This window comes from Dermacentor albipictus, chromosome 7, assembly GCF_038994185.2.
Source record: "Dermacentor albipictus isolate Rhodes 1998 colony chromosome 7, USDA_Dalb.pri_finalv2, whole genome shotgun sequence".
NCBI lineage: Eukaryota > Metazoa > Arthropoda > Arachnida > Ixodida > Ixodidae > Dermacentor > Dermacentor albipictus.
In genome coordinates, this window is record NC_091827.1 from 25,691,146 (window position 1) to 25,717,729 (window position 26,584).

The following is a 26,584-nucleotide window of genomic DNA, read 5'->3' on the forward strand; positions in this document are numbered from 1 at the left end:
CAGGCGTCCGTCCTCCTCGAAAGGCAAACGCGGAATCACGGAGCCACGAGTTCGACGCTTCAAAGCGGTACAAAAGCGCCTCTAGTGAACGCGGTGTTTCCTTAGAAACGAGCTGTTTCTAAGGCTCAGGCGTGTGTCGCTTGCTCAGGCGCACATTTCGTTGTCGTGCCGAACGCTGCGTTGCTCGACGCTCACCGCGTCCGATGCGGGGCGCGTAGTCGCTGCGCCGTAGCCCATTGTCTTACACCCCTTGGCGGGTCGACGGGAACGCTGTCACGTTCCACTCTTGAAGGCGAAGCTTAAGCGTCCGCTTTGCAGCTGTTATGACGTCATATGGTAGCTACGCGGCCGCGCGCGGAGCAGCAAGGAAGAGCGTGGTTGTGCGGCTAGTATGCTTCGCATAAAAAAGACCGCGCAATATGCAACGCATTCTTGGCTTAACCAAGCTAAGACTGGCCATTTTTTTCTTGGCCTCAAGAGGCTGAAAATAGCGACAATGGATGCTGTGCTAACTTTTAATGACCGCAGCATTGCTCGAGCGGACATTTTGCGGTCATTCAGAGTTTCTCCAGGACGGTTCACAGTCCAGTGGTTGCGCGAAGTTGACCGGCGGCGACTGTACTGTGCAGAGAGGGCTACGCGCACGACTGGTAACTAAGGAGGTCCGGAAAACAAGGCAGCTAGCACAGAAAAGTGTTGACGATGGAGGGGACTACCAGGCTGGTGACTATTGAAAAAATGCGCCAGAATTTGTTTCTATAGTTCTATATTGCAATAAAGCTCTTTCTTCCACTTCAAAGCCAATTATCTCAAAACACCAAATTTTGCTGCATTTGACCCTTTTTTTCAGAAACTACAAGCGCTAGGGCGAGAACATGTTCCAGGTATTGAGCAAAGATTACAGAAAGTCTACTGAACCAGGATTATAAATATTCTTGAAGGGGATTTTTGTTTACAGGCTGTTTACTGCAGATTTTGGCTCTAAAACTTGGTGGGTCCAGTAAAAAATGAAAAAATATATATATAATCTTTAAAAACAAATAACCCTGGTTCAGTTACACTACCTAACATTGCTGATTATGATGCCACGAAGAATAATGTTCTAACCCCAGCAGATCACGAGAAAAATGGTCACGAACATAGCCTAATATGCATGGCTAGAATAGGACCTACCCTGTCCCCTTAAGTGCCGCTACGGTGGAGCAATTGCCGGCAACAACTGCAAGGCTAATCCCACCAGTAGCCTACAACCACTTAACTCAACTCAACTCACCCGAGCGACACCTTTAAAAGGGATGCCGGCTTCATTCACCAGCAGTGGACACGGCAGCACCACCATGACTATGTCACCTGAAGTTCCGCTTCTGTTGCTGGTGTTCTACGGATGCATTTGCCTCGGATCGCTCACGGATGCTTCTTTTCTCCCTTATGGACAACGTCTGATTACTTTAATAAGAGATTAAGAAATTTATCATGTATCATATATTTGAATAATCCATCTAATTCCTGACCAGTCCTCGTGGTGGGTAGGAGCCACGCGCTGGAACAACAGACGTCGAAGTTGCCGTTCGCACGCGCACTCTATGACACGCGTGGCATAGAACGCGCCCAGACCCGACCGGCCCGGCCAGGAGCTTTCCAACACCCGCTCCAGGGCCGAGGCCGCAGGAAGACTACCACTAGCGCCGGCACGATCTGCTCCTCCTGTAAGGCCGCAGGAAAACAAGACCGGCTGCAGCCTGAGAAGCAACAGCTTCTGCGCGATCGGCCACCATCACAGCCTCAAAACCACCAACCATCCCACCACCAGCCGTCCAACCACCAGCCGTCCGACCACCAGCCCTCCGCCCACCAGCCGTCCGCCCACCAGCCGTCCGCCCACCAGCCCGGAATTGACATGGCTCGTAAGCCCGAATATTTAAGTGCTTTATTGTAATTGCAAGTAAAAGGGTAATAAAGACGGGTTCTAGGCCGCCCTTCCCCTGAGCTAGAACTCTTACAATTGCCGTGGCGCGTGGTCGACCAGTGTTTGTTGGGTTAAGAGGCCTCTGGAGATGTGACAGATGCACATTAGACTTTGTTGAAGAAAAGTGCGAAGCGAAGTGGTCCCACCTTCACGGTCTGCTCAATTGGCTGTCCTGCGGGGACATGTCACTGTTAGGCCTTCTGCTGCCCTCATGACCTTTGTGAGCACGGCAAGCTATCACCAGCGTTCCTGCCGTGCAACTGCGCGCAAATACCAGGCACGAGCCGAAGGGAGAGGAAGTATCAGGCAAAAAACGAATCCTTTGATTAGGAACTCGCAAATGGCAATGCTTTTCGTCTAGTCCTATTTCCTGCATCCTCAAAGGCTATGCTGCCTATGACCATCAAGCCGCTTTTCGGAAGTGCATGGTAGCTGCCAAGGCGCTGCGTTAGCAATACAACTGCAGGGGACATATTCTGCGACTATCGCTTCGGCGACACCCTTCGCGTGACGTAGGCCTCAACAAGCGAATCAGCTTGTCCGATTATGCTCAACCAGTCAATAAGCGCGCCTAACGGCGATGCCATCGCAGAAGCGACACTATAGCCGAAATTGATCGTTGCAGAATACGTCCCCAGTGGTTTCGTGAGCTGCCTCACCGCAACATTTCTCGGCAGCGTATAGTTAAAACTCGGTTCAATAAGGAGCAGCACAGCGCTGTCATTTTTAAGTTCATTTTGTAAGTCATCCTTTATTTAGGAATCCTAATGTATTTAATCGCGATTACCGTTTTGTGGCGCTTGGAAGAATCGTACGCTCCACTGCTGCTGGAGTCTTGCTGACCACGCATCTGAAAATATTGACCTTTTGATAGGCGCTCATCATTACTGGCAAATCATCACGGGATCAACTAAGCGTACGTCTCAGCTCCAAACTGATGGCAGTGGAGACTGTATTCAGATGGACAGTCCAGGGCCAGGCCGGCACAATGAAGTCAACAGGAGTCTGCTTCTCGGCTGCTGGCGTGATGCGTATAGAAGGGAGTTAACAAATTGACAAGGAAATGTCAGCCCAGCTAAAGTCTTTCTGGGAGCTCGAGCACACCGGTATCGAGGAACATGAGCCAGTTCGTCACCAGGACGCCTTCCTTCAGCAATATAAAGAAACCATTAACTATTAGAATGGCCGCTATAAGTTGTCGTTACCTTGGAATTCGATGGTTGACGAGCTTAGCGACAACTACGAGTGCGCAGCAAGGCATCTTAGAGCACAGACAATGCGCCTCGTGAAAGGAGATTCGTTTATTAGGGAGTATGACGCCTTATTAAGAGATTACATAAAAAAGGGCTATGCAGAGCCAGCCAGAAAGAATTACGACACGTTGGAAGGTCCGGCGTACTATATGTCACATCAAGCAGTTGTTCGTCACGAAATCCAGGCGACGAAACTGAGGGTAGTATTCGATGCATCATTAAGTGCAAAAAATTGCCTCTCACTGAACAATGTTTTGGAAAGTGGCCCTAACCTAAACCCAGAGCTCATTGATCTGCTGATCAATTTCCGCACTTACAACATTGCCATCGTTGCGGATATTGAAAAGGCCTTTCTCCAAATCTCCCTATCAGAGGGCGATCGGAACGCTGTGCAGTTCCTCTGGTGCGCTATGACGCCAAAGAAAGGGGAAGAACTTGCAGCTGTGGTGACCTGTCGGACGACTCGAGTGCCGTTCGGTGTCACGTCGAGCCCATTTCTCTTGTCTGCAACGTTGCAACATCATCTTGAAGGCGAGCCGGAACAGTATGCTGAGACTGCGGTATCCAGCGCAAGCATTTTTACGTGGACGACCTTGTAAATGGGGTTGACAGCCTTGACAAGGGTAAACTCTTGTGCCAGGAATAAAAATTTATATTGTCTCCAGCAAGGGATGCGGCTACGCAAGTGGATATTGAACGACCGTGATCTCGTAAACTTCGTAGAGAATGGCAATGTGGAGCGAAGGAACGCTGATGATGGATATGCTGCAGCTACAAAGGTATTGGGAGTTAATTGGAATGCTCAGACTGGCCACTTAGAATACAACCTAACTTCACTCATCGACTTCCTCTCCGCAAGCGCCGACAACAAGAGATTGGTGCTGCAGGCCTCGGCAAGAGTTTTCGACCCTTTTGGATTTATTGCTCCCACATCATTATGCGTAAAGTTAATGTCCCAGAAGTTGTGGGAGTTGGGAATTGGTTGGGACGATCCTTTGCCTGAAACATTGCAGCCTGAGTGCGACTGCTGGTGTAAGGAGCTTTCATGCATTGGTGTATCCGTTCCAAGACTGATAGTGGCAGGCCTAAGAAGTGATGATACGGAGAAAGTGGCACACATTTTCTGTGACGGAAGCCCGAAGGCCTCTGGTGTTGTCGCATATATCGTGACCAAGTCTCCGTTCGGACTAATAAATGTAAGCTTGGTCATGGCCAAATCAAGACTGACCCCTTTGAAATGCCTCTCGCAACCCCGATTGGAGCTGATGGGAGCCCTTGTTGGCGTGCCGCTATGCCATTACGTAACCAAGACCTTGGATCTGAAGAACGTTGCTACTACCCTCTGAACTGACTCTTCCGTAGCTATGTACTGGATCAAGGGAAACGCTGCCAGATGGAAGCCTTTCGTAGCAAATCGAGTCTCAGGATTACAAGCTCTGACAGATCTAAAGGATTGCAAACACTGCCTAAGTTCAGACAGCCCCGCTGACCTAATCACCCGAGGCATTCTCCCATCAGCCCTGCGGGAAAGCGAGTTGTGTTGGACAGGACCCCGTGGGCTTCAGGAGGATGACATGCATTGGCCAACAATAAGGAGCCGAGCTCGAAGGTTGGGGAGTGCCAAATGAAGGAGCGAAAGGTGACGGTGATGCCCATAGTATCCTCGTCATCCATGGCAATTCTCAATGTTGAGAATTATAGTTCATTCAGCAGAGTCGTGTGAGTAACCGCGTGGGTCCGCCACTTTGTCGACAACTGCCACAACAAAGAAGGAAAGACAATCGTCCCATTAGGAGCTGAAGAAGTGATCCGCGTCGAAAGATACTGGTTGGCTAAAACTTTAAGAGATGCATCCAGCGATGACCTTTCAAACCTGAATAATCGAAGACCTCTGCACAAGAGCTCCTTTGTTTTACCTTTTAAACCGTACTTCGACAAAGAGAGCCTCATGCCAGTTGGTGGACGCTTGCAATTCAGTGATAACAACGAAGAGACTTAGCATCCCATCGTTCTCCCTCGCAATCACCCCCTCACGTGACTGCTCATACGGAAGCAATACTTGAGAATGCTGCACACGGGCGTACGCGAGACTAGCACAGCTGCGAGAATCGTGTTGAATTATCAGAGGACGTCAGGCCGTAAAGAAAGTTATAAAGCAGTGCCTCGTCTGTCACAAAGTTGCCCTCCAGCTACGCAACCAGTAGTAGCACCACTTCCAGCTGACAGAACATCAAAAAGAAACCCGTTCGGCATCGTGGGCATCGATTTTGCAGGGCCCTTCATCGTCAACAGTCACGCGACAACAAAAAATGCTACATCACTATTTTGACCTGTGCTGTGACACGTGCCATCTACCTTGAGCTCGTCAGCGACCTGTCGGCTACAGCCTTCCTCTTGGCCTTTAAACGCTTGTGGCACCCCGTGGAAGCTGCTCGACGATGTATTCGCACAACGCGCTCCCATTCAAACATGCAGCCTGGGATCTAAAGGTCATGTTCGCGCTTTTGCAACTCGAGGAATTGCAGTCATACTTTGCCGGAAACCAGATCAGATGGAAGTTTATTGTTGAACGGGCAGCTTAGTGGAGCGGATTCTGGGAGCAAATGGTGCGATCTGTGAAAATAGCATTGCGAAAGGTATTAGGTCGGAGCAGCTTGAGTTTCGAGAAACTGACCACCGTTCTTTATGAGATGGAGGCGGTGATCAACTCACGCCCTTTGACTTTCATATATGATGATGCTCAAGAGCCAGAGCCACTGTCACCGGCGCACCTTCTTGTCGGAAGAAAGTTGACAACCGTTCCTCAACATCTGCTGCCGGACGAAATTCCTGGCGCTGGAATGCATCTCTCACGTCGCTGGAAGTACCGGACTGTCGTGGTCGATAGTTTCTGGAGACGGTGGCGGAAAGAGTACTTATTGGAGCTTAGATCGACACATATGTGCCGACCAACGACATCGAGCTTTGCTGCTTCTGAGGGAAGACCGCCACATGTGCAAGACCGCCAGAATTAAGGAAACATTTAGGGATAGATACGGCGAGGTGTGGTCCCGCAAATTGTTATTAAGTGAGGGAACAGAGGTGAACCGACCAATACAGCTGCTGTATCCCTTAGAGATTGGGGAGCAATGAGCTCGATAATAGTTTGCTCATCCGGGGGAGACGCCAAAGAATCCCCGCACTGGGGGCCGCCGACGATGTGGCGAGGGGGACTGCCCCACCTGAAACGGCACTTTTGAGGTCACTGTGGCAGAAGCGCTGGACACTTGACACCCCTCAAACTGCGTGCAAATTATTGGCGGGCGCTTTCTACGAACAGCAACCGACGGTGCGATGGCGTCTTTCAAGTTTGGAGTGGGTTGCTTGCACGTACGGGGTGCAAGAAAGCCTGTTCGGCACAGTGTATGGCGACTTTCCCTTTCTCTCTACTCTCTCCCCTTTCCCGTACCTTCTAGTAAAAAATAAACGAGTCTTCTTGATGCACTCTAAGAGAACGGACGTCTGTCGTTTTTCCATCAGGTAAAAGTTCTTCCTCTTTTATTCAACCACAGAAGGCACCATATTTTCTCGCTTAATTGTCTATGTCACATTTTCTTTTTTTTTGTGCAAATGGGATGGCGAAGATTCTGGGAAGGTCGAGGCTAGAAAGTGCACAGCGGTCTAGTGGTGCACGACATCTTTGCATTAAGAGGCAAGTGGAAACAGGCGGCGTACTCTGTCCCCATCGCAGATCTTTCTCAAGAAAGGGTCTGCTCAGCGCTACCATGCACAGCAGATACCCCGGAGTAGGCTTCCCTAAATTTCCCACGCACTGGTGTCTGATGCGGAGCGGCAGACGGCCCACATTCTTTCCCCTGCTAGCCTCCCTATTGCGCGCGGATTGTGCCGCACGATCGTCAGTTCCGCTTGTGCACGGTCGCGATATACGCAGTTGGCGGTAGAGTCACTAGAAATAATTTTTTTCCAGTGACTAAGTTGGCGGCGACGCGCAGCGCTACCGCTAACCCTCCCACCTGCCTCCCCCCCCCCGGCTTTTCGCAGGACGGAAGACTGCGCTTTGGCTCTCCGCTTTCCTCTCTCCTGCGCTCAAGGTAGAGCCACTATTTACAGCTCCCCTCGCGTCGTTTCATTCGAATGGCGACGGTGTTATCGGCCTCGGAGTTTACACGGAGCGATGGCGACAGCGACGGGAAAAGTACGCCTACATTATCCATATAATTGCTATCTCAACCAAAAGGGCGAAGATCACTGCTGCCTTGTCCATTTTACGGGGGTGCTGTCTCCGCCGTGTACCAAACGGAAGCATGCTGAGGGCGATGTGACAAGTTGTGGTGAATCCCTAACATGCAATAAACTTTGCATTCGGCGACAGGGTGTTGCCGCGCCGCTTTTATTTGCGTCATGGTTCTTTGTAGTAGTGTTGTAGGGCGCCTCGTAGATGTGGAGCGCTGCCTATGGGGAACTGGGCGCTGAGGTGGTCGTCACAGTGTTGTCATTCTAGCGTCACGGTGAGATGAATGAGTCAGCTAGCGTTGTACAGGGTGCGTAGCAGGAGACGAGTACTGCGAGCCCCTGGAACTACGATCTATCAGACAAGTACAGGCCGGCAGAGGGATCCCTTCGCGCGTGGTAATGGCCTTCCGCAGGTTGTCGTAGATGCCAGCGCGTAGTGGAATATTGTATCACCAAGGGCAGGCCACCTAGAAGGTCAGGTGTTGCGTGAAGACAGTGCAGATACTGATTGCCTACGTTGCTGAGGTAAATGTGACTATCTCCTGAAAGGACTACATGACGTGGTTGGTCCTATAAAAGTTCTGCAGGCACGCAACCGCAAGATCGACGAATGCAACGCTTCGAAAGGTGAACGGCTTGCTGCCTTTTACCGAGAGAACGCATATGCTGGTGACGTCGAGTTGGACGGAGTATGTATTTAATGACTGCGGAAGCTGTGGCTCTGTTTAAGACTATAAATCGTTTAAAGAATGTGGAAACTATTTTTGGTGAGTTTGTGAACTCGCAAAGTGACAGGTGTTTACCTACAAAGTTTTTGATTCAGGTTTAATATGTTCAGAAAGCTTCCACACGTCTAACTGCGTGAACACAACAAAACAGCAGATTCTATATTTCAGTTTATGTCTGCTTGCTGATTTTGAGCAAGAAAACGCTGCTATTTTACAAGTTGTTCTGTGCGATATATACAAGTTGTCTGGAACGTACGCGTGCATTGTGGATAAGTAGCTAGCAAGGCGACAGCAAATACTGATAACGCCTGCGACTGTAGATGGACAGTTACAACGTTTTCAGTAATCCCCAGCGGTGTTTGTCATTCTTCAGTAAAATCTTGGCGCGAATAAAATTCGGAGTGTTTCTTATCTCTATGTTAATGCTGTTAGCAATGCCAGCGCAATAACTTACAAAATGTTCCGCCTATTCGTCTCCGAACCTGATAATGCTCCTTCGGATGCAATGAGTATGTGTCAGGAAAGTGTTTGCTCAACAACAAGATTTTATGGTTTGAAGTAAATCGTAGTTAACGATTATTATTTGAAAAAGTGCTTCAGGGCGAGACCGCATAGCCAGTGACACTCTCGAAAGTGGAAGTCTAGATTTGAGACAGTACATTATTAAATTTCGGTACCTTGATCTCTCCTCCGACTCGGAAGTTCCGGGAGCTGTCCTTACAAGGGTCGAGGTGCTCCAAACGAAGCTCTCGGGCGCGGTGGGCATTGGAGCGTCTATCGCAACCGTGGTCACCTCAAGCGTCGCCAACCAAGAAAATGCGTTCTACCATTGGGGACTCGCATTTACCTACCCGCCGCCAGGAGCCTTGCTGCATGTGATCGAGGCCGGGAGGCACCCTGTGAGCGGCCGCCTGGTCGCCACAGCATCTTGGCAGACAGAGGACGAAGTGGTTGGCAATGACACCATTAGGGTGAGAAATGCTTGTGTTATACACGATACACACATAAGGATGCATTTCATTTTATTCCATCTTCTTTCCGTGAAGACCCCCCGAGGGCGTATTACATATGGGGTGCAATCAGCTAAAAAAAAAACATTAATAATGCCACATGTGTTTATATACGAAATACGTTATTGAAATTTTCAACGAATTATGATGCACAGATAATCTCTATGACATGTTGGGCATGGCCGCTCTAATCTTTACCTGCACATGGGAACAAGGAAGCTGAAAAAGTAACAATTCGAGCACGCGGACGAAAAACTTGACAGTTGTGGTTGGGGTGGTCTGAAGTGTCTGATGCTGGCATGGTATAAGGTGCATGATCGAGTGATAAGCAATAGAACTTGTGGCAAAGTATTAGGGTGGCTATGTGACGGCAAACTGAGAGAGGCGTTAAGGCAGATTTAGTTTACAGAGCTGAAACACTGACGTCATACGAATAAGAAGAAGGTATGAAGCTTGTAGCACGATTTTTGTCTGCTTCTAGGTCATTTATGAGGCTAACACAATGCTGGTTCTATATGGCGAGTGCGTTTTCTAGTTTAGATTGAACGAGTGCCTTGTAAGCAAGCAAGTTTAAGGGATTAGGGGCGAGGCGAAGATGAGTTTACGAAATGGCAGTGTATTGCTAGCTGATGATATCACGTTGGTTATGTGTTAATACCACGTTATGTCATTTATTACTTTTATGCCTAACAATTTGAAAGACGATACGAATTGTACGATCTCGTTTGCGATATTGCATAGAAAGGCATGAAACTTGTGTCGACGGGTAATGCAAGAAACTCGAACTTGCTAACTTGAGTCAGTCTTCTCACCATTGTTGGATGTAGCTAAGATCCGGTTGGAGGGCTTCTTGATCGGCAGTGTTTATTACTCGGCAGTATATAACGCAGTCGTCAGCAAACATTTGATTTGGCAAAATGCGTGCAACTGGAGATCGTTAATAAATATAAGAAACAAAAGTGGGACGAGAGCGGATCGTTGTGGGACGCCTGATGTTAAAGGAAGAGGATTGGAGGACTGGTTATTTATGATGACTGATTGAGAGCGGCTTCTTAAGAAGGCTTCGATTCACTGTAGTACGTTAGAGTATAGGTTTAACCGAGAGGGTTGTTTATTAAACGTTGATGTGGAACTTTATCAAATGCCTTATCGTAGTCCAGCAAAATAGCGTCAAGGTGAACGTTAGTGTCAAAGTCCGCAAGCAAATCATTGAGAAACGTGTCTAGTTGTGTTTCGCATGAATGCCTCTTGCGGAACCCATGCTGGGGCGGATGGAAGGAATTTTTAGGGTTTAAGAAGTCCATAGCGTGAGAGTATATAACATGTTCCATGATATTGTAAGGGAGACTAGTTAGAGATATGGTACGGTAGATAACAGTTGAATTTTTGTCACCTGATTTGTAAAGCGCAACGACCTTCCTTGTTTGCCAGTCTTTAGGAATGAGGCGCCTGTGGTAAGTTACTGTAAAAAGAACAATTTAAAGTACAGTGCGGCATTAGGGACGAGAGGCCTCTTGAAGAAAAGGCCTGTTAGCTTACTCCCAGTTGTATATAAGTATTTACCAAAATAATATCCAATAGAACAAGGGCAACACGGGACTTTAGTCAACCAAGGGAACCGGCTGGCTTCAGGAAGGCATACTCTACAATTCATCCATGTAATTAATCAGGTTATCGAGAAATACGCAGAGCATAATAAGCCTCTCTATATGGCTCTCATAGATTACGAAAAGGTATTTGATTCAGTAGAGATACCAAGAGTCATAGCGGCATTACGTATTCAAGGAGTACAGAACGCTGCCTAACTACCTTGGAAAATATATACTGTGGTTCTACAGCTACCTTAATTCTACACAAGAAATGTAGGAAGATACCTATAAAAAAAGGGGTCAGATAGGGAGACAATCTCTCCAGTGCTAATCACTGCGTGCTTGGAAGAAATATTCAGGCTATTAAACTGGGAAGGCTTAGGAGTAAAGTTCGACGGCGAATATCTCAGCAACCTTCGGTTTGCCGATGACATAGTTCTGTTTAGCGACAATGCAGACAAGTTACAGCAAATGATTGAGGACCTTAACGGGACACTAAAGGATACTATAAAGTGATAAATCAATGCTCCAGAACGTCGAAGGCGTCAATATAATCACGAACAGAGCTTTAGTAACCGAGATATTGAGGTGAATGCATGACACGATGTGAGATCCCCCAGCGACATTCCGGTACTATGGCCCGATGACGAAGGCACTCCTCATCATAATTTATGTCACTAGTACTCAACTACTCGTATTAAAAAAATCATTTCATTAGGTTATAAGAGGGAAGAACATGCTACTTGTCTACTTCTATTCTAAGAAAAAATAACATTTTGACGTTAACCTTCAATAGTATGGGTGGTCGAAAGGTTTTGTTTTCGCTAGACTCTGCGCTGCGCGCGCTTTGGTGTTTCAGTTGTTTTGTTATCGCGTCGTGCTGCGCTGGTTCTGCTGGCTCGCGAAACTTGCATTTGGAACAAACAGCGAGAATGCCACGTCCATGTGATGTCGTGGGATGCGCGAACGGTCCGCGTAACTTGGCCAAGGGGAGTTGCAGCGGCGAATCCAACGTTACTTATCACTGTGTGCCAACGAGTGAACCTCTCTCATCAAAGTGGTGAAGTGCCATACCTCTGCCGCAGCGCGTTGGCAAAGAGCCGAAAAATCACATAGTGTGATCGCTGCACTTTCGTCCAGAGGATTACGAGTTCAACGCCGACTTACTGCAGTCGTGTGGAGTGCCTTTCAAAGCAATGCTCTCCCGTAGCGCTGTTCCGTCGGTCTTGTCTGCATTCTCCGAAGCGCTAGAACAACTGCAGGTCGAAGACAGGGCGGCGAGTGCGGCATTTGGTTTTCACGAAGCAAAACTTACAAATGTGCAAATATGTACAGCCATGACATACAGTTGCCGCCATAGTAGTGCGCAACGATGCCGGCAGCGCAAGCCCTCAGCAGCAGGTCACGTTCATCAGTGCTTAATTCGCTGAAGTCGAGCCCAGCGTCGCGAGCCAATGTGTCGTTGTCAGGGTCGTTCATTGCAACGAGCGTCAAAGTTGGCGTCATAAAATAAACAACCAGCTTATAGTCGCGCGCTTTCCCTTCCGCTAGCCACCATAGTTCTGTTTTGACGCGGCTGTCGGCTCAGTCTTGGCTCTGTTTCTGGCCGCGCGTTTGTGTTTTGCGAAAAAAAGCCGTAGCGCCGTCTGCGAGCACCGTTCTACTCACCGACGGCGCAACGTCACTATGACACTGTCACGTTACCACTCCTTGATCGAAGGGTGGAAGATTTGGACTGCGCTAGAGGTACGCGGACGCTTCCGAACGCATTTTCTATTCAAGTAAGTCTCTTCCTCGCATGAAACAAGCGTTTAGACGTTTCTGAGATGGTATTTCAACAGTCCACGTTGACTTAAATTTAACCTTAATGTCCCTTTAACAGAGAAGGTGTAAGAGTGGGATTGACGATTAATATGCAGAAGACAACGATAATGATACATAGCCTAGCAATGAAACAAGAGTTCAGGATCGCTAATCGGCCTCCAGAGTCTGGGAGGAGTACGTTTACCTAGGTCAGTTAATCACAGGGAACCTTGATCATGAGAAGGAAATCCACAGAATAAAAAAGGATATATCGCATACGGCCGACATTGCCAGCTCCTGACTGGAAGCTTACCAGTATCATTGAAAAGGAATGTGTACAATCCGCACATTTTACCCGTGCTGACATATGAAGCAGGTACTTGGAGACTGGAAAAGAAGTTTGAGAACAAGTTGAGGACCGTGCAAAGAGCGATGGAACGAAGATTGCTAAGGAAAACGTGAAGAAACAGAAAGAGGGCGGTTGGGATGCTCAGGTTCAGTTTAGGTAACCGCTCTCGGTTAGATAACAGTTTGACCATTAGGGTTACAGAATGGCTACCAAGAGAAGGGAAACGCAATCGAGGACGACAGAAGACTAGGTGGAGCGATGAAATTAGGAAATTCGCGGGCGTTAGTTGGAATCGATTGGCGCAGGACAGGGGTAGTTGGAGATCCCAGGGAGAGGCCTTCATCCTGCAGTCTACATAAAACAGGCTGCTGCTGATGTTTATGATGATTGATCGGTGACGTATTATTAGTAGGTGGTATCCATTAAGGTGGGTTGCTTCTGTGAGAACTGTAGAAAATGCGATATTGATCATGTCAGCTCATTCTCTGTCGGAGACTGGTTGATCCGATGCGTTAGCCAAAGTGGTTGAGGATGTTGGTCCAAGGTTGATGATGCGCCAAGATATCTTGGCGTTATCGCGTAACATGCGCTCCAGGTCGCTATTAAACGTTCTTTTGCGTCGGTGACCGTACTCAAGTATTCCTTTTTGGCTGAGTAGTATTTTTCCTACGGCTCGAGGTTTCCCTTTAGCGTAGCAGCGCAATAAAACCACTTGTCTTTATTGTCGAGTTTTTTAATCTCTTCGAAAACCAGGGAATAGAACGATTTTCAGGAAATGTTATTGTGGGAATAAACTTTGTGGAAGGTCCTGTATTTTATTCTTAAATATCAAGCAGTTGTCGCTAACCGATCTCTGGTTAAAACTGCCTTCGAAGATTGGGAGAAAAGTTGCTCAGTTTGTGATTAATGGCGTCGTCACTACCTTTGTCATGCAAAGTGATTGTTTCCTTTCGTATTTCATGGCGCTTGGCGTGGAAGGGAAAATCTGCTTGAATATGTTTGCGGTCACTAATGGGCTCTAATTACGTAAAGGATGATAAAATGTCGCAATGCGTGTTCAGTATTAAGTCTAAAATGTTGCTGGAGTCGTCTATGATGCGTGTTGGGCTGGTTGCTAGTTCATTAAGGTTAGATATCAGAGAAACATCGAGAAAATCTCTTCATTCTACGCTTATTCGTTGTGAGTGAGAATTATGCCAGTCTATTCCTGCGTAGTTGAAATCACTGAATAGAACAATATCTACATTCGGAAATGATATGGTAAGTAGGTATAGCATGTTGGCAAGCCCATGAGAAAAATTTAGGGGTAGTTTGCGAAGGGCTATGGCAGGGGCTGGTTAGAAAGGAGTGTGGTGAATTAATGCACAGAAGCCACATTAGCTCCAAGTAGTATGTGATGCGATAAAATTGTGATAAAATTGCGAATATTAGTAAATGTCACATGAAAACGAAAGAGGGCTGCTTGCTGACGTAAAGGGGCGGTTATTGGCTAATTAAGGGAAAGACAATCGCTATGATATTTCTCTAACTGTCTGCGATGAGTCTGCTGTCTGCTGATAAACGTCTTTGTTTGTGATCTCGTAAAGTTTTTGATAGTCGACGCAGAAGCGCAACCTACCGTCCTTGTTTTTCCCCAATACAACAGACCATTCTCAACTACTCTTAGATGGCCGAATAACTCCGTCTTCAAGCATCGTCTTCACTTGTGTTTGTATTGCCTCGCGCTCTTACGGTGCTACACGATAGGGATTCTGCCGAATCGGTCTGGAGTCGGTTTCTGTGATAATACGGTGCTTGGTGAGCAGCGTCTGGCTAAGTCGTGACGTAGTTGAGAGGCAGCCCTTGAACTCATCCATAAGCTCAATAAGATGGTTGCGTTCGATGGATGATCAGGTGAGACTGACATCAACCACATGGGCAAGCATAGGCATAGTGGACGCTACGTATTCCAGCGAGAGGGAGTCTTGTATTGGGGTGAATTCTTTGAAATAAGCGACAGCCATGCATTTAACGATGGGTCGCCGGTCCCTGCTGAAATTCGTGAGTAGCAGTTCAGCATGTCCATCGAATACAATAATTACCGTGTTCGCGATGGAAACGCCTTGACTTAGTACCAGTGCGTCGGTGTATTCAGCGACTTTAGTGCCTCTGTGCAAGTTGTTGCAGATTACAGGCACGAGGGAAGAACTTCGCGGCGGAAGTGTCACGTCATTGGCTAAACGTAGCAGGGTCGCTGGTGTTCTGCGAGGTCGAAGTGGTCTGAGCTCGTAGAAAATGTAACGATGAGGTCGTACACATCAATTACTGCACCGTGCTCTCTAAAAAAATCCATCACCAATAAAAGTTCTTCACAAAACTCAAATAGAATGACGAGGGTTGCGACGATGTCTGAACTGGCGATTATATTCTGGCTGTGCTTTTTCCGATCAGCGTCAACTGGCCGCCGGCAGTTCTGAGGTTTGGCCCGGTCCACGGTGTCTTCACTTTTTTTTCAGTCCGTCGCACAGCTTTAGACACTCATTATGGAAAAAATGTGAACCAGTATCGACGAGGGCAGTCACTTGGTGGCCGCCAACGCGAACGACGAGATCGGCGCTGACGGCGTAGATTACAGAGAGTGTGGGTAGAGTTGTCGGAATCTTAAGGTGGGGGGTCGGTCGCTAGTGATGGGGGCTCTTGAAAAGCTAGACGGTTTGCAACCGCACCCCCGGATGTCGCCTCTAACTGCACCCAACTTGTCGCCTCTAGGGACCTGGTGGCAGTGATGGCTGCGTTGTAGTTGTTGGTGGTGTCAGCAGCATTGAAGTAGGGGGACGCGCCCGCCTGCCAGTCGGGCGAAGAAAAGGCCTGTTCAATTTCCCACCGGACGATATGAGCGAGAGAAGCCACCGCTGGTGCCATGGGAGCAATCCCGAGCTGCCGGATCTGCTCTCGCACAACCTCTCGGATGAGTTCAAGCAGACACGTGCCGCAGCTCTCAGGTATAACTGAAGCTTTCACCGGTGAGTTCATGCGATCATAAGGTTGCACAGCTGCTGTATTGCCCGTTGAATAGCGGTAGTCCCCTTGCTAATTCCGGCCACGGTCGCCGGTGGATTTCTCACGAGTCCGGCAAACAGTTTCTCCTTCACACCGCGCAAGAGATAGCGCAACTGGTTTTCTTCCTTCTCAGGGTCTGCTCTGCGGAAAAGGCGGGCAATATCTTCTGCTAACATGGAAATACTCTCACATGGTTTTTGAATACGGGATTCGAGAAGGCGCTGCGCGTTGTCTCTCCTGTGACTACTAGTGAATGTGTCTAGCAGCTGGGTGTGGAAGGCATCACATGTGGTGAAACTCCTCTCGCGGTTTACAAACCACGTCCACGTACTGTCTTGAAGAGCCAAATAGATATTCGCGAGCTTTTGCTAGGAGTCCCACTCATTATAAGGCGACAAGCTTGAACTGATCCAGCCAGTCTTGGACATCTTCAGAGGCGTTATCATGGAAACTTTCTGGGATCTTAGGATTATGCAGTGTCACCTGCAATGGAGTTAGTGGCCATGGCAAAAGTAGTGAGACGCGTTCCGGCAGGGTCTTGCAAAGGGTTGAACTCCGGCGCCAGGCCTAGCAGGCGGCGACTGCACCGGTGAACAGGAGTTTTCACGGAATTCTCTTTTGAAAGCGCGAAACGCAAAGTAAAAAATACAACAAAAGGAGATGATGCAATAGTTATAATAGCATGCGAGCGAGCAGTCAGACTAACTAAAAGGTGAATGTTAAAACATGGTAGAATGAAGGAGAAATGGATGTTGATAGAGATTCTAGAGAAACAAATGTAAGTGAAATGAATGCAGATTTGATATCCAGAATAAGTATATAATAATTAGCAGGGAAATCGTTTTGTTTCAGTTAAATAATCAAATATTCCTGAGCAAGCATTTCTGTGAGGCCCCAAATGATGATAAGTATAGTTAACCCTAATCCAATTTTGCAGAGTGGAGGTTTGAGTAATATCATTCTTTGACGTGAATATCTATAAGAGCAGTCAGCGTGGCGTCGTTGTGGTCTCTGTTTTTTTACCGGCGCGCTACTTCCAGCGTTGTTGTCATGGCCTGGCACGTACCCGCGGCGACAGTGTGTCTCCTTGAAGCGAATAGATCGCGCTCTAAACGATGTATTGCCTGGCGGAATTTGGGTTGTAAAGAAGCTCGCAAAAATGAACATCAGGCTTCGCGTTATCTTTGAGATTCTCCAAGTACCGAAAACTTGATAAGCTTAAACAAAATAAAGTCCGAAGGCAGAACAATGGGCTACCGTGAAGAAAGGGAAAGCTGCGAAAGATACATCTCTAGCAATAATTCATATAGATACGAAAGGAAAGCCTGGAACTCATTATCTACCTCTACCTCTGTTTACCCTCTGCCATTAATAAATAGACATGAGACACACTTATTGACCAAGCTCATCCTCTTGGGGCACATTTAAGAAAAGGTTTCTAGTGCACCCCACTACTCAGATACATTTCTTAGATACCGGCAACAAGCACAGATACTGCCCCCGTATCGGGAACAAAATAGCAATAAATCTTAGAACCGTCCATTTACCACGACAAAATTTCAGTCTGCACTAAATGGTGTTAACAAGTCTTCTCCAGGAAGCGACATAATAATGTTTGAAATCACGAAGCGCCTACGCTCTGAGACCGACAAAACACTACCGTCACTTTTTTTTCCTCGCTGTTCTCTGCCAGCCGCATTCCGTTTGGCAGGAAAGCCGCAATAACCATTCTAATACTACAAGACGGCAAGGACACTTCGGTGAACAGTTATAGTCCTACAGACTTGACAAATTGCCTCTGTAAACTGTTTGAGAAAATAGTTACCCGTCACTTCCTTCACTTCTTTGAAAGTAACAAACGATTTCACCCGCTACGGTGGGGTTTCCGGAAAGGTAGATCCACAACAGATCACCACGTCCGTATCGAGACGAATATTCGCGATGTTTTTGTGCCTAGGTTCATTTTGTCAGTATTTATTGATATGAAAAAGGCATATGACACCACGTGGTGTTTTCAAATTCTTCGTGACCTGGCTGAAATGAAAATCCGAAGCTTGCAGTTTGCTCAATAGAGAGTTTTAGTGTAGGAGACGCAAGGCGTTGGGGCCCCTAGTGCATGGGTGCGTTTGCGTTTGCGTACGCAAGCAGAAAGAAACACGTTATAGGTTCGCGGTCCCAAACGCAAGCCACAGTGAGGTCGCATGCGCTCGCAGCGCCATCAACGTCTGATCTTTGCTGCGTTATCATTTTTTAAAACATGAATTCAAGCACATGAAGTAAAGCACATAAAACCATTCTTATTAAAAGCAGTTAATAGAGAGGTTTACAGCGTCCGGTAATCGGGTAAAAGCAGGCTGGGGCGTTGGGGCGGAGCCATGAACTAGAGCGGCCATAGAGTTACTATACTGACTCTAGAGGACAAGCTACCCATAGGGCCCATGCATTGAAATCGGGAACCGCAAGAGCGCCGCCATGTTGCTACGCGCCGAGGTTGCCAGCTCCTGAGACGCTTGCTAGACTTGGTGACAGTAATCAGTTTTAATCCGGCAACCGTAGCAGCATAGCAGCATAGCGTCTCGCTTGTAGTGTCGTGATGTGTGCGTGCAGCCGCGTGTTTGGTCTTTATAAGTTGGTTATTTATTCTATGTTGCGGGACGGTGTGGGTGTGGTCCATGTTGGCCCTACAGGTGGCAGTTATGCAACCGAGGGATGATCCTGTTGAAGTTTCCGGCGGTATGCGGTTTTCAGCGGTCACGCCTGTTGCAGGAGTGTCACTCGACGAGGTTACGAGCTCGAAGCTGTGGTCAGATTCCTCGTCGGCGTTCCGTAATTCTCTTCGCACGGGCGGGGTATGTTGCAAAAGCCGCTTTCGCGATTTATCGTCGCGACTATAGATCGTTTTTTTTTTTGTTATTATAAGTACTGATCCAGCTGTAGGGCACATGTAACCGACAAACGGAAGTATCAGGAGAGTACCTGAGATTATAATAAAGCAGGCGGCGCAGGAACTCCAGGGCACCCAAGGGACAGTGGGGGCATCAGAGCTCGAAGCAGAACGGTGCGTAGGTTGGGACCGCCGAGGCAGGTGTGTGCCAGGGAGTGTTCGCACGGACAGCTCTCCTGGCACGCGCAGCAGTGCCTCGCAAGGTCGAGATACTTTAAAGGCACCTGCGCCCATGATCTTTCTTTTGCCTCAAAGCAGCGAGCACGATTAACGAGAGTAATACGGAGGGCATCCGGTGCAGTCGCGAATGCGTCATGGCAAATGTAGCTCGCATCACCTGGCGTGTGTAGTAATATCAGAGTTGGTTGTATGAATTTTATGCATAATACGCTTTGTTACGGTACCTTAACGGAATGGGTCTAGAGGACGGTGTTGGTACATTTTTTCGTACCGCCCTAATCCTATACCCCCTACTACAAACACACACACATACCCCTTTTTTATGTATACATACAATTCCTTGCCATGACGGATCATAGCCTCCTTTATTTTTGAAAAATAGAGGAGGCTATGGACGGATTGACCAGTTCAAGTTGTCAACTTGTCAGCAATTGACGTAGGAATCACTGTAATAAACACAATTCCACCATCGGATTGTTTACTTTCATTTCTTATTGTAACACTGAGGACTACATAGAACTTTATTTTGTATATGTGACAGAAGTATGTGGATATCACGAGCTTAAGCCAATGTGCGATACACAGACAAAGCAGCTGCTACAACATGAACTGCACTGAGGGCCACGCAACACATACGTAATTAAAGGTGCAAAATATAAGGGGAAGCTTCAAAATACGCTCTGTAACACTGCAAAGTATAACGTATGTGTACAATAAATGTTAAAAAAACAATGCATAAATGTCCCATTTGCCTTCACTTTTATTGTCAAGTTCAAGTTTACTGAAGTTTATTATGAGCATATGCACAACAGGAATCTACTGACACACCCGCAGTCAAGGTGGCTGTTCGAGGCGTGCTGGCTGCCTCAGTGTAAGAAAAAGAAATTGGGTGAATGTTGATACCAGTACCACTGCTTCTTGCCTCTGACCTGCACGTGCCTCCGCGGCATCTTTGTGCACAAGTGTGCTGGCGTGGCGAGGCATAGGAGTCATCCGAGAGAAAGAGTATCGTTTACATGGAGAAGTGGCTGTTCACATTGCCTGTCGCTTTCCCTCAAATGTTTCCTTGGCGACTAGGGTGACACACCCGCAGTCAAGGTAGCTGTTCGAGGTTTGCTGGCTGCCTAAACGAAAGAAAAAGAAAGAAATTAGATGAATGTCGATACCAGTGCTATTGCTTCTTGCCTCTTACCTGCATTTGCCTCCACAGCCTCTTGGCTTGCGGAGTCTGTATGAGGGAGCTGCTGTGGCAAGGCGTAGGCACTGTCTAAGCAAAAAGAAAAGGGCATTCCAATGGGGAATTATGGAAATAAATGCAGTTGTTATGTCTGCTTCTTGCACTCTTCTTGTCTAAACGTTTTCAAACATAGTGTCCAGAACACACCAGCACTTTGACTGCTTCTGCTTTTTACCTGCAGGTGTTGCTGCGAGATCCTTAGTATGGCTGCATGCAGCATTGTAACACTTGGTGGAGGCATTTGAAGTGGTAGCCAAAAATATAAAGAATCATCCTTGTCTGCATGAATGCTTTCAATTTCTAAATGCAGTGGTAACTATCACTATTAGTGCAAGGCCCCCCACATCTATGCGGCAAGTGCCATAGCTCGAAACTGAATTTTTCCTGTAGTGTTTCACAAGGCGTCTGATATGTCCACATTAGATGTGATGTGTTTGTTTTTACTTATGCCAGTGTGGAGAGGGCATCGTTAAATTGTTTTTTATTTTTGCGTGTCTTGTTTTTTGGTTTATTTCTGAATTTAACAAGCAGCGGTCTCATGATGCTAAAGTGACCTATGTAATGGCAATCAGCTTTTGTTTTGCAGAAAAACAATGCATTTTCTGACCCATTGTGTGACATCCCCTCACTCGCATAATTTTGCAGAGTATTCTACCTATATTGACTTGCTTGACCTCCACTAAAGAGTCTTGCATTTTCAAATATGACTCTCTTCCTACAACCATTCGACACTTCTCATAATTTCTGTACCTTGGGCTTCTGATACTCTGCATTCACCATTTTCGCTTTTTTCTGGCTAGAAATGTCTTCTTTAATTTAGAGCTTAAATTTTACCTTTGGAACACACAGAAGGATGTGCCATTGCATATCTACATAAAAGGGAAACATGTTTCATTAAACATTTGCAAAATCCAATTGAAGATTGATGAATGCAGCTTGCAGTGTGATTTGACTGAATGATCCATAAAAGTAACTAATCTCACTTGGTAAATTAAAGCACATATTAGTGTGATGTACAAGATACGTTACACTAACGTGGTGGGTTCTCTTGCTTATACAGCAAAATAATCGTGCGCGAGAAAAAAATTATTTTTGCATACCCCTTGTACACATTGATTTAAGGAAAATGAGATGGAGCTGTCCACATGATCTACTTATTTTACCTGCGAGTATGGTCAGCAAAAATGTGTCCCAGCTGTTCAGTGGTATTTGAGATTATGTCAGTATTGCATATGTGCCTGTTGTCCAAAATAATTGAATTTTGAAAATGCTCGCAGGGATCTGATGTGCATATCTACAGTATATGTAAAAGTATACATGTAAAGACAGTATACATGTAAAAGACTCAGCATCAAGTGCAAGTGAACGGTCCCACAGGCCCAGAGTCGATCATGCAAATAGATTCGCTGCACGGATTGGTGACCAGAAAAGATATGCCACATGAAATGGCATGCAAAGAAGCGTTGAAAATATTGCACAGTTAATAAAACGCCTACGCTATTAACACGTGGGTTGATGCACTCGTTATGCAAAACGGAGGTGAGGCGCGCAGACAGGACACAAGAGTAGAGAAGTGGACAACACGAGCGCCGTCCACTTCTCTACTCTTGTGTCCTGTCTGCACGCCTCACCTCTGTTTTGCATAATGAATCCTTACCAACTAGCTCAGCTTTCTGTCGTTCTAAGTCTCGATGCACTCGATTTCGTCCGCATTAGGCACTCGCCTCTTGATTACTTCGTGGCACAGAAATACTCGGCATCAGGCTGTTTTTCTGCTGTGGCCTTTGTAGAAGCATGATTGTTCAAAGTGCAACAATTAAACAGATTCTTTGAGTTGCTTGTGGCTTGGCCAGTACAATTCCGGTGCGCTGGTCCGCCTGTCCAGCAATTTCCTACTGAAGGGAAACCTGCAAATAAAAACACCGCTCCGCATGTAGAAAAATGCTCTACTGTGACGCTTCTCAAACGATTGTGATGCACCACAAGAGCTGCCTACTCGCGTGATATTCTCAACAAGGAGATACATTCGTTTACTTACATGTAAAGGTATATGCCAGAGCACTTCGGGGCTTCGGTGGCACATAAGGCACGAGTGCGACGCGTGATCGAATGTCAAACCTAAACTGTACGAAACTACTACGCACCCAAAAAACAGATTCGAAACCGAAATTCGGGTCATCCTTTATTGCATGAATGCGTACATAGTGATTTACATAAGTCACTGACTTAGCGATCGCTTTCTGTAAACTTAATATTACCGCACAGGTATGCGTTTTCAGATGACAAAGCATAAGGTGACCTGTACCTGTTTTCAGCTATTTCAATATTAATTGCGCTGGCCACATTGACCAGTATCAACAGGGCGGCGCCCTAGAGGTTCCCACTTTTCTGGCCCAGCTTTTCCTCTAAAGTTGTTCTACTAACTCTATGAGAGCGGCCTGCATGGTGCTGCCACCTGGTGGCGCAAAGCTCAAACATACAAAAAAACAGCTAATATTGCAGTAACCAAGTGTATTTTACTTTGCTGCGGGTATAAATTTTTGGCAGCAACTCAATTATGCCAGTGCCGAAAATTTACACCAGCAGCGAAGTAGAATAGACTTGGTTACAGCAATATTAGCTGCTTTTGTCAATTTGAGCTTTGCGCCACCAGGTGGATGCACCATGCAGGACGCTCCCGTTTATGGCTCCGTCCCAACAGCCCAACTGCGTTTATCCGAATACCAGACACACTAAACCTCTCAGATATAAAAACGACGTCTGTCGACACTTGGCGAAAGATGTATTAGATTATCTACCCGCTAGCTACTCGTAAGTTCTCCTACACCGCAAGAGTCACGTGGGTAACGTGACCACTTAGGGGCAGCGATGTTTTCGGCCAGCCAAACAACCCAAGGACGCAAATAGACGTAGCGGTCTGCACATGCGCAGTGCCGTCCCCCCTAGTTCTTGCGTACGCAAGCCGCTTGCGTCCCCTATACTAAAGCTCTCTAAAGCGATCGAAAGTTACCTGTCTAACAGCGCATTCCATCTTAGAGGGGCCACTGTGCTATCTCGTCTATTTAGGCAGGAAACGGGTGTACCACAAGTTGGTGTGTTTAGCTGCACTTTATTCGCTGTAGAAGTGAATTCGCTCCATACTGTCATATTTATACAATATTTCATTCTGTGAATGTGGATGATGTACAAATAGGCTTTAAATCATACAATATTTCGATCTGAAAATGACATGTACCGCTTGGGCTCAACATATTGTCAAAGTGGGGTGACGAGAATGGCTTTAAACTAAACGCGGAAAAAAAGCACATGTGTTCTCTTCACGAAGAAGAGCGGCAAATTCCATGGCCCTCGTATTTATCTTACACGACAACAGCTACCTGTGAGCAATGAACATAAATAAATATTTGGGCCTCATCCTAGACTCTAAATTAAGATTCACCCTCCACTTGAAAAACGTGAGAGCGAAGTGCGTGAAGACATTGAATCTACTGAAGCTTTTGTCCCCCACATCTTGGGGAAGTGACAGGTGCCTCTTCAGTGTGTATAAAAGTCTAATAAAGTCACGCCTTTACTACGGAGCTAGAGTGTATAACTTAGCTGCGCCTAATGCCTTGAGGATGCTAGATACGATTCACCAATTTGGCATCCGTCTTGCTACTGGTGCTTTCAGGAGTAGTCCTGTAGAAATCCTGTACGTTTAATACAACGTATGTTCTGTACATCTCCAAAGGACATATTTAACTTTCTACTACGCCCTGAAAGTTAAATCAGATACTCAGCATCCATGCCATTTTACTATTCGCGACATGTTCACTGTCAGGTTGTTCCGTAACCGCCCAGCCAGTCGGCCTCCTCTGTTCCTTCGGTTGGAAGCACTCTCAGAAAAAACAGAACAGAAGTCCTTCATTTAGAGAATGTACTAATTGCTCCTGCACACCTGCTCCAACCATGGGGATGGCAGGGCATTCAATGCGACATCTCTTTTCTATAAATATCAAAGCATGCGCCAGAAGCACATATCCACCCCCATTTCCATGAATTTCTGAACAAGTACTCTTGCACAGAATACTATATAGATGCTTCCAAGTCTCTCTAGGGGTGTATCTTACACAACTGAAGCCTACGCTATACTGTCGTATATTCAACACATAATGTTCACTAAATGTCACACACTCCTTTTAGTCTACGAAAACACAAGAACTCCGTTTTTAATGTACCGTGCACCTTGTTCAGGTCCGCATACATATACAATCAAGTGACTGGCTTAACTGAGTACCTGACCACAAAGGTGTAAAAGGCAACGTAGCTGCTGACGAAAACGCTACTTCACTAAATTTCAGCGACACAGATGGAAATATCCCCTTCTACACCGGCATCTAAAAGTCTTTTCCACTCCGCAAACTGAGGAAGCATAGGAAAAAAAAGGCGTACACCCCAGCATTTAATAAGCTTTAAACGGTAAAACTAAAAGTAGGGAACTCCACAAATGAGAAAAGATCACGTTACAAAGAACTTTGTTTGTTTTGTAACTTTTCTGTGTTTTCGAAATACAGATGCACCTCATGTGGTGGTGAAATTTTAATTCCTGTAAAAACTAATTTTCAAAGCACCTTGCTAGACCGCCATTCATGTATTGAAATCTTGTGGCTTGCATTGCGACTGCGTGATTTTATTACCTGCATCATCGGCGTTTGCTACCCTCCGCCGGATTCACCTGCTGAGTTTCTTAGGGATCTGAGTGAATCGCTGAGTTTTATACATGAAAAATATCCGACCTCAGAATCGATTCTTGCCGGCGACTTCAACTACCCAGGTATAAATTGGCGGATCTACACAGCCAAAGGCACTGCAAGGAAAAATGAATGTAAAGAATTCCTTTGTTTGATTTCTCAGTTCAGTTTGTCACAGATTGTTTCTGCTCCGACACGTAGCGAGCTGGTCCTAGATCTTGTCTTGACAACGCAACCTGAAAAAATGACAGTGCTTGCTTTGGAATTTGTCAGTGACCACAAGGCTCCTTCACTGCGAATACACATTAGAAAAAAAGAAGCCGGAAATTCCAAGAAATCTATTTACAATTACGCGCGTGCGAATATTGAAGGACTGGTTAGTGAACTGTCATTATTCAGTGAGCACTTCCTGGAATCAATATCAAGCCGCTGTTCAAATGACAACTGGAATCTACTAAGCGCTGAACTGAAAAAATAAAAGGAAGACAAATTTCAAAAATCACGCTCACAACGTCATCACAGAGCGTACAGTTCCCTTCGAACGTTAAACGTTGAATCGGGATGAAAAAGCGCCTAAGGCAAAACGCTCGGCATCTGAAGGTGATTGTAATAACTACCGTGCGCAGTCGAGAATATGCCAAGCAGTAATTGAGAGAGCCAAAGATAAATATTTTAAACTTGACATACCAACTTTACTTAAAACCAATACTCAGAAGTTTTGGAAAGTAGTGAATCCTAAGCCTCCTTAACCTAGCCTTATAACAATAGTAAAAGACGGTGATTTTATTCAGCCGGTCTGAGGTTGCCACCGAATTGAACCTATTCTTTAGCTCCGTGTTTACTAACGAAACACCACTTCCCACAGGTTTTAATGCTATTAGTATCAACGCGGACATGAATGACATCTTAATTACGCAGGAAGGCATTGAGCAAGCTACTGATCGTTTGCCGAGTAATTCAGCACCCGGACCCCATGACATATGTCCGAAACTGCTCAAGTTAAGAAAACCAGTGATGGCTCGCATATTCGTCCAGATTTTTCAGTAATCCATTTATACAGGAATTGAGCCTGACGCTTGGAAAATCGCACGCATTAAACTTATATTTACATCTGGAGATTCTTCTGTCCTTTAAAATTACAGGCCCACCTCATTAAAGAGTATACCTTGCAAAACTCTGGAACGCATCATACCATCAGCAATAATGAAGTACCTAAGTCAGCAGAACTTTTTTTGGAAACCAACACGGATTCTTGTGCGGCCGTTCCTGCGAGTCACAGTTATTTGAACTCGTGGCCGACCTGGACGGCGCTATATACCATTTATAGAGAATTGATGCCGTATTCATCGACATTGCGAAAGTGTCCGACAAATTTGCTCACGATGGTCTTATATTTAAACTTGGAAATCTAAACGCAAACAGCAATGTCTTGAACTGGATTGTTGACTTGTTAACTAAGAGACAGCAGTTCGTGTCTGCCAATTTATTTGCCAACCCATGTAAAGTCTGGTGTGCCACAGGGT

The 26,584-nt window shown here is 46.4% G+C and overlaps 1 protein-coding gene across 1 annotated transcript in view; it reads left to right on the forward strand.

Annotated features, from left to right (window-relative positions):
- The first annotated feature begins 496 nt into the window (after positions 1 to 496).
- The window catches only part of LOC139046757 (uncharacterized), a 72,475-nt gene continuing 46,387 nt past the window's right edge, over positions 497 to 26,584 (forward strand). The window contains exons 1-3 of the mRNA XM_070521317.1: positions 497 to 650; positions 1,515 to 1,904; positions 8,883 to 9,151. Of these exons, the coding sequence (XP_070377418.1) occupies positions 497 to 650; positions 1,515 to 1,904; positions 8,883 to 9,151 (813 nt within the window). The remainder of the gene's footprint in view (positions 651 to 1,514; positions 1,905 to 8,882; positions 9,152 to 26,584) is intronic.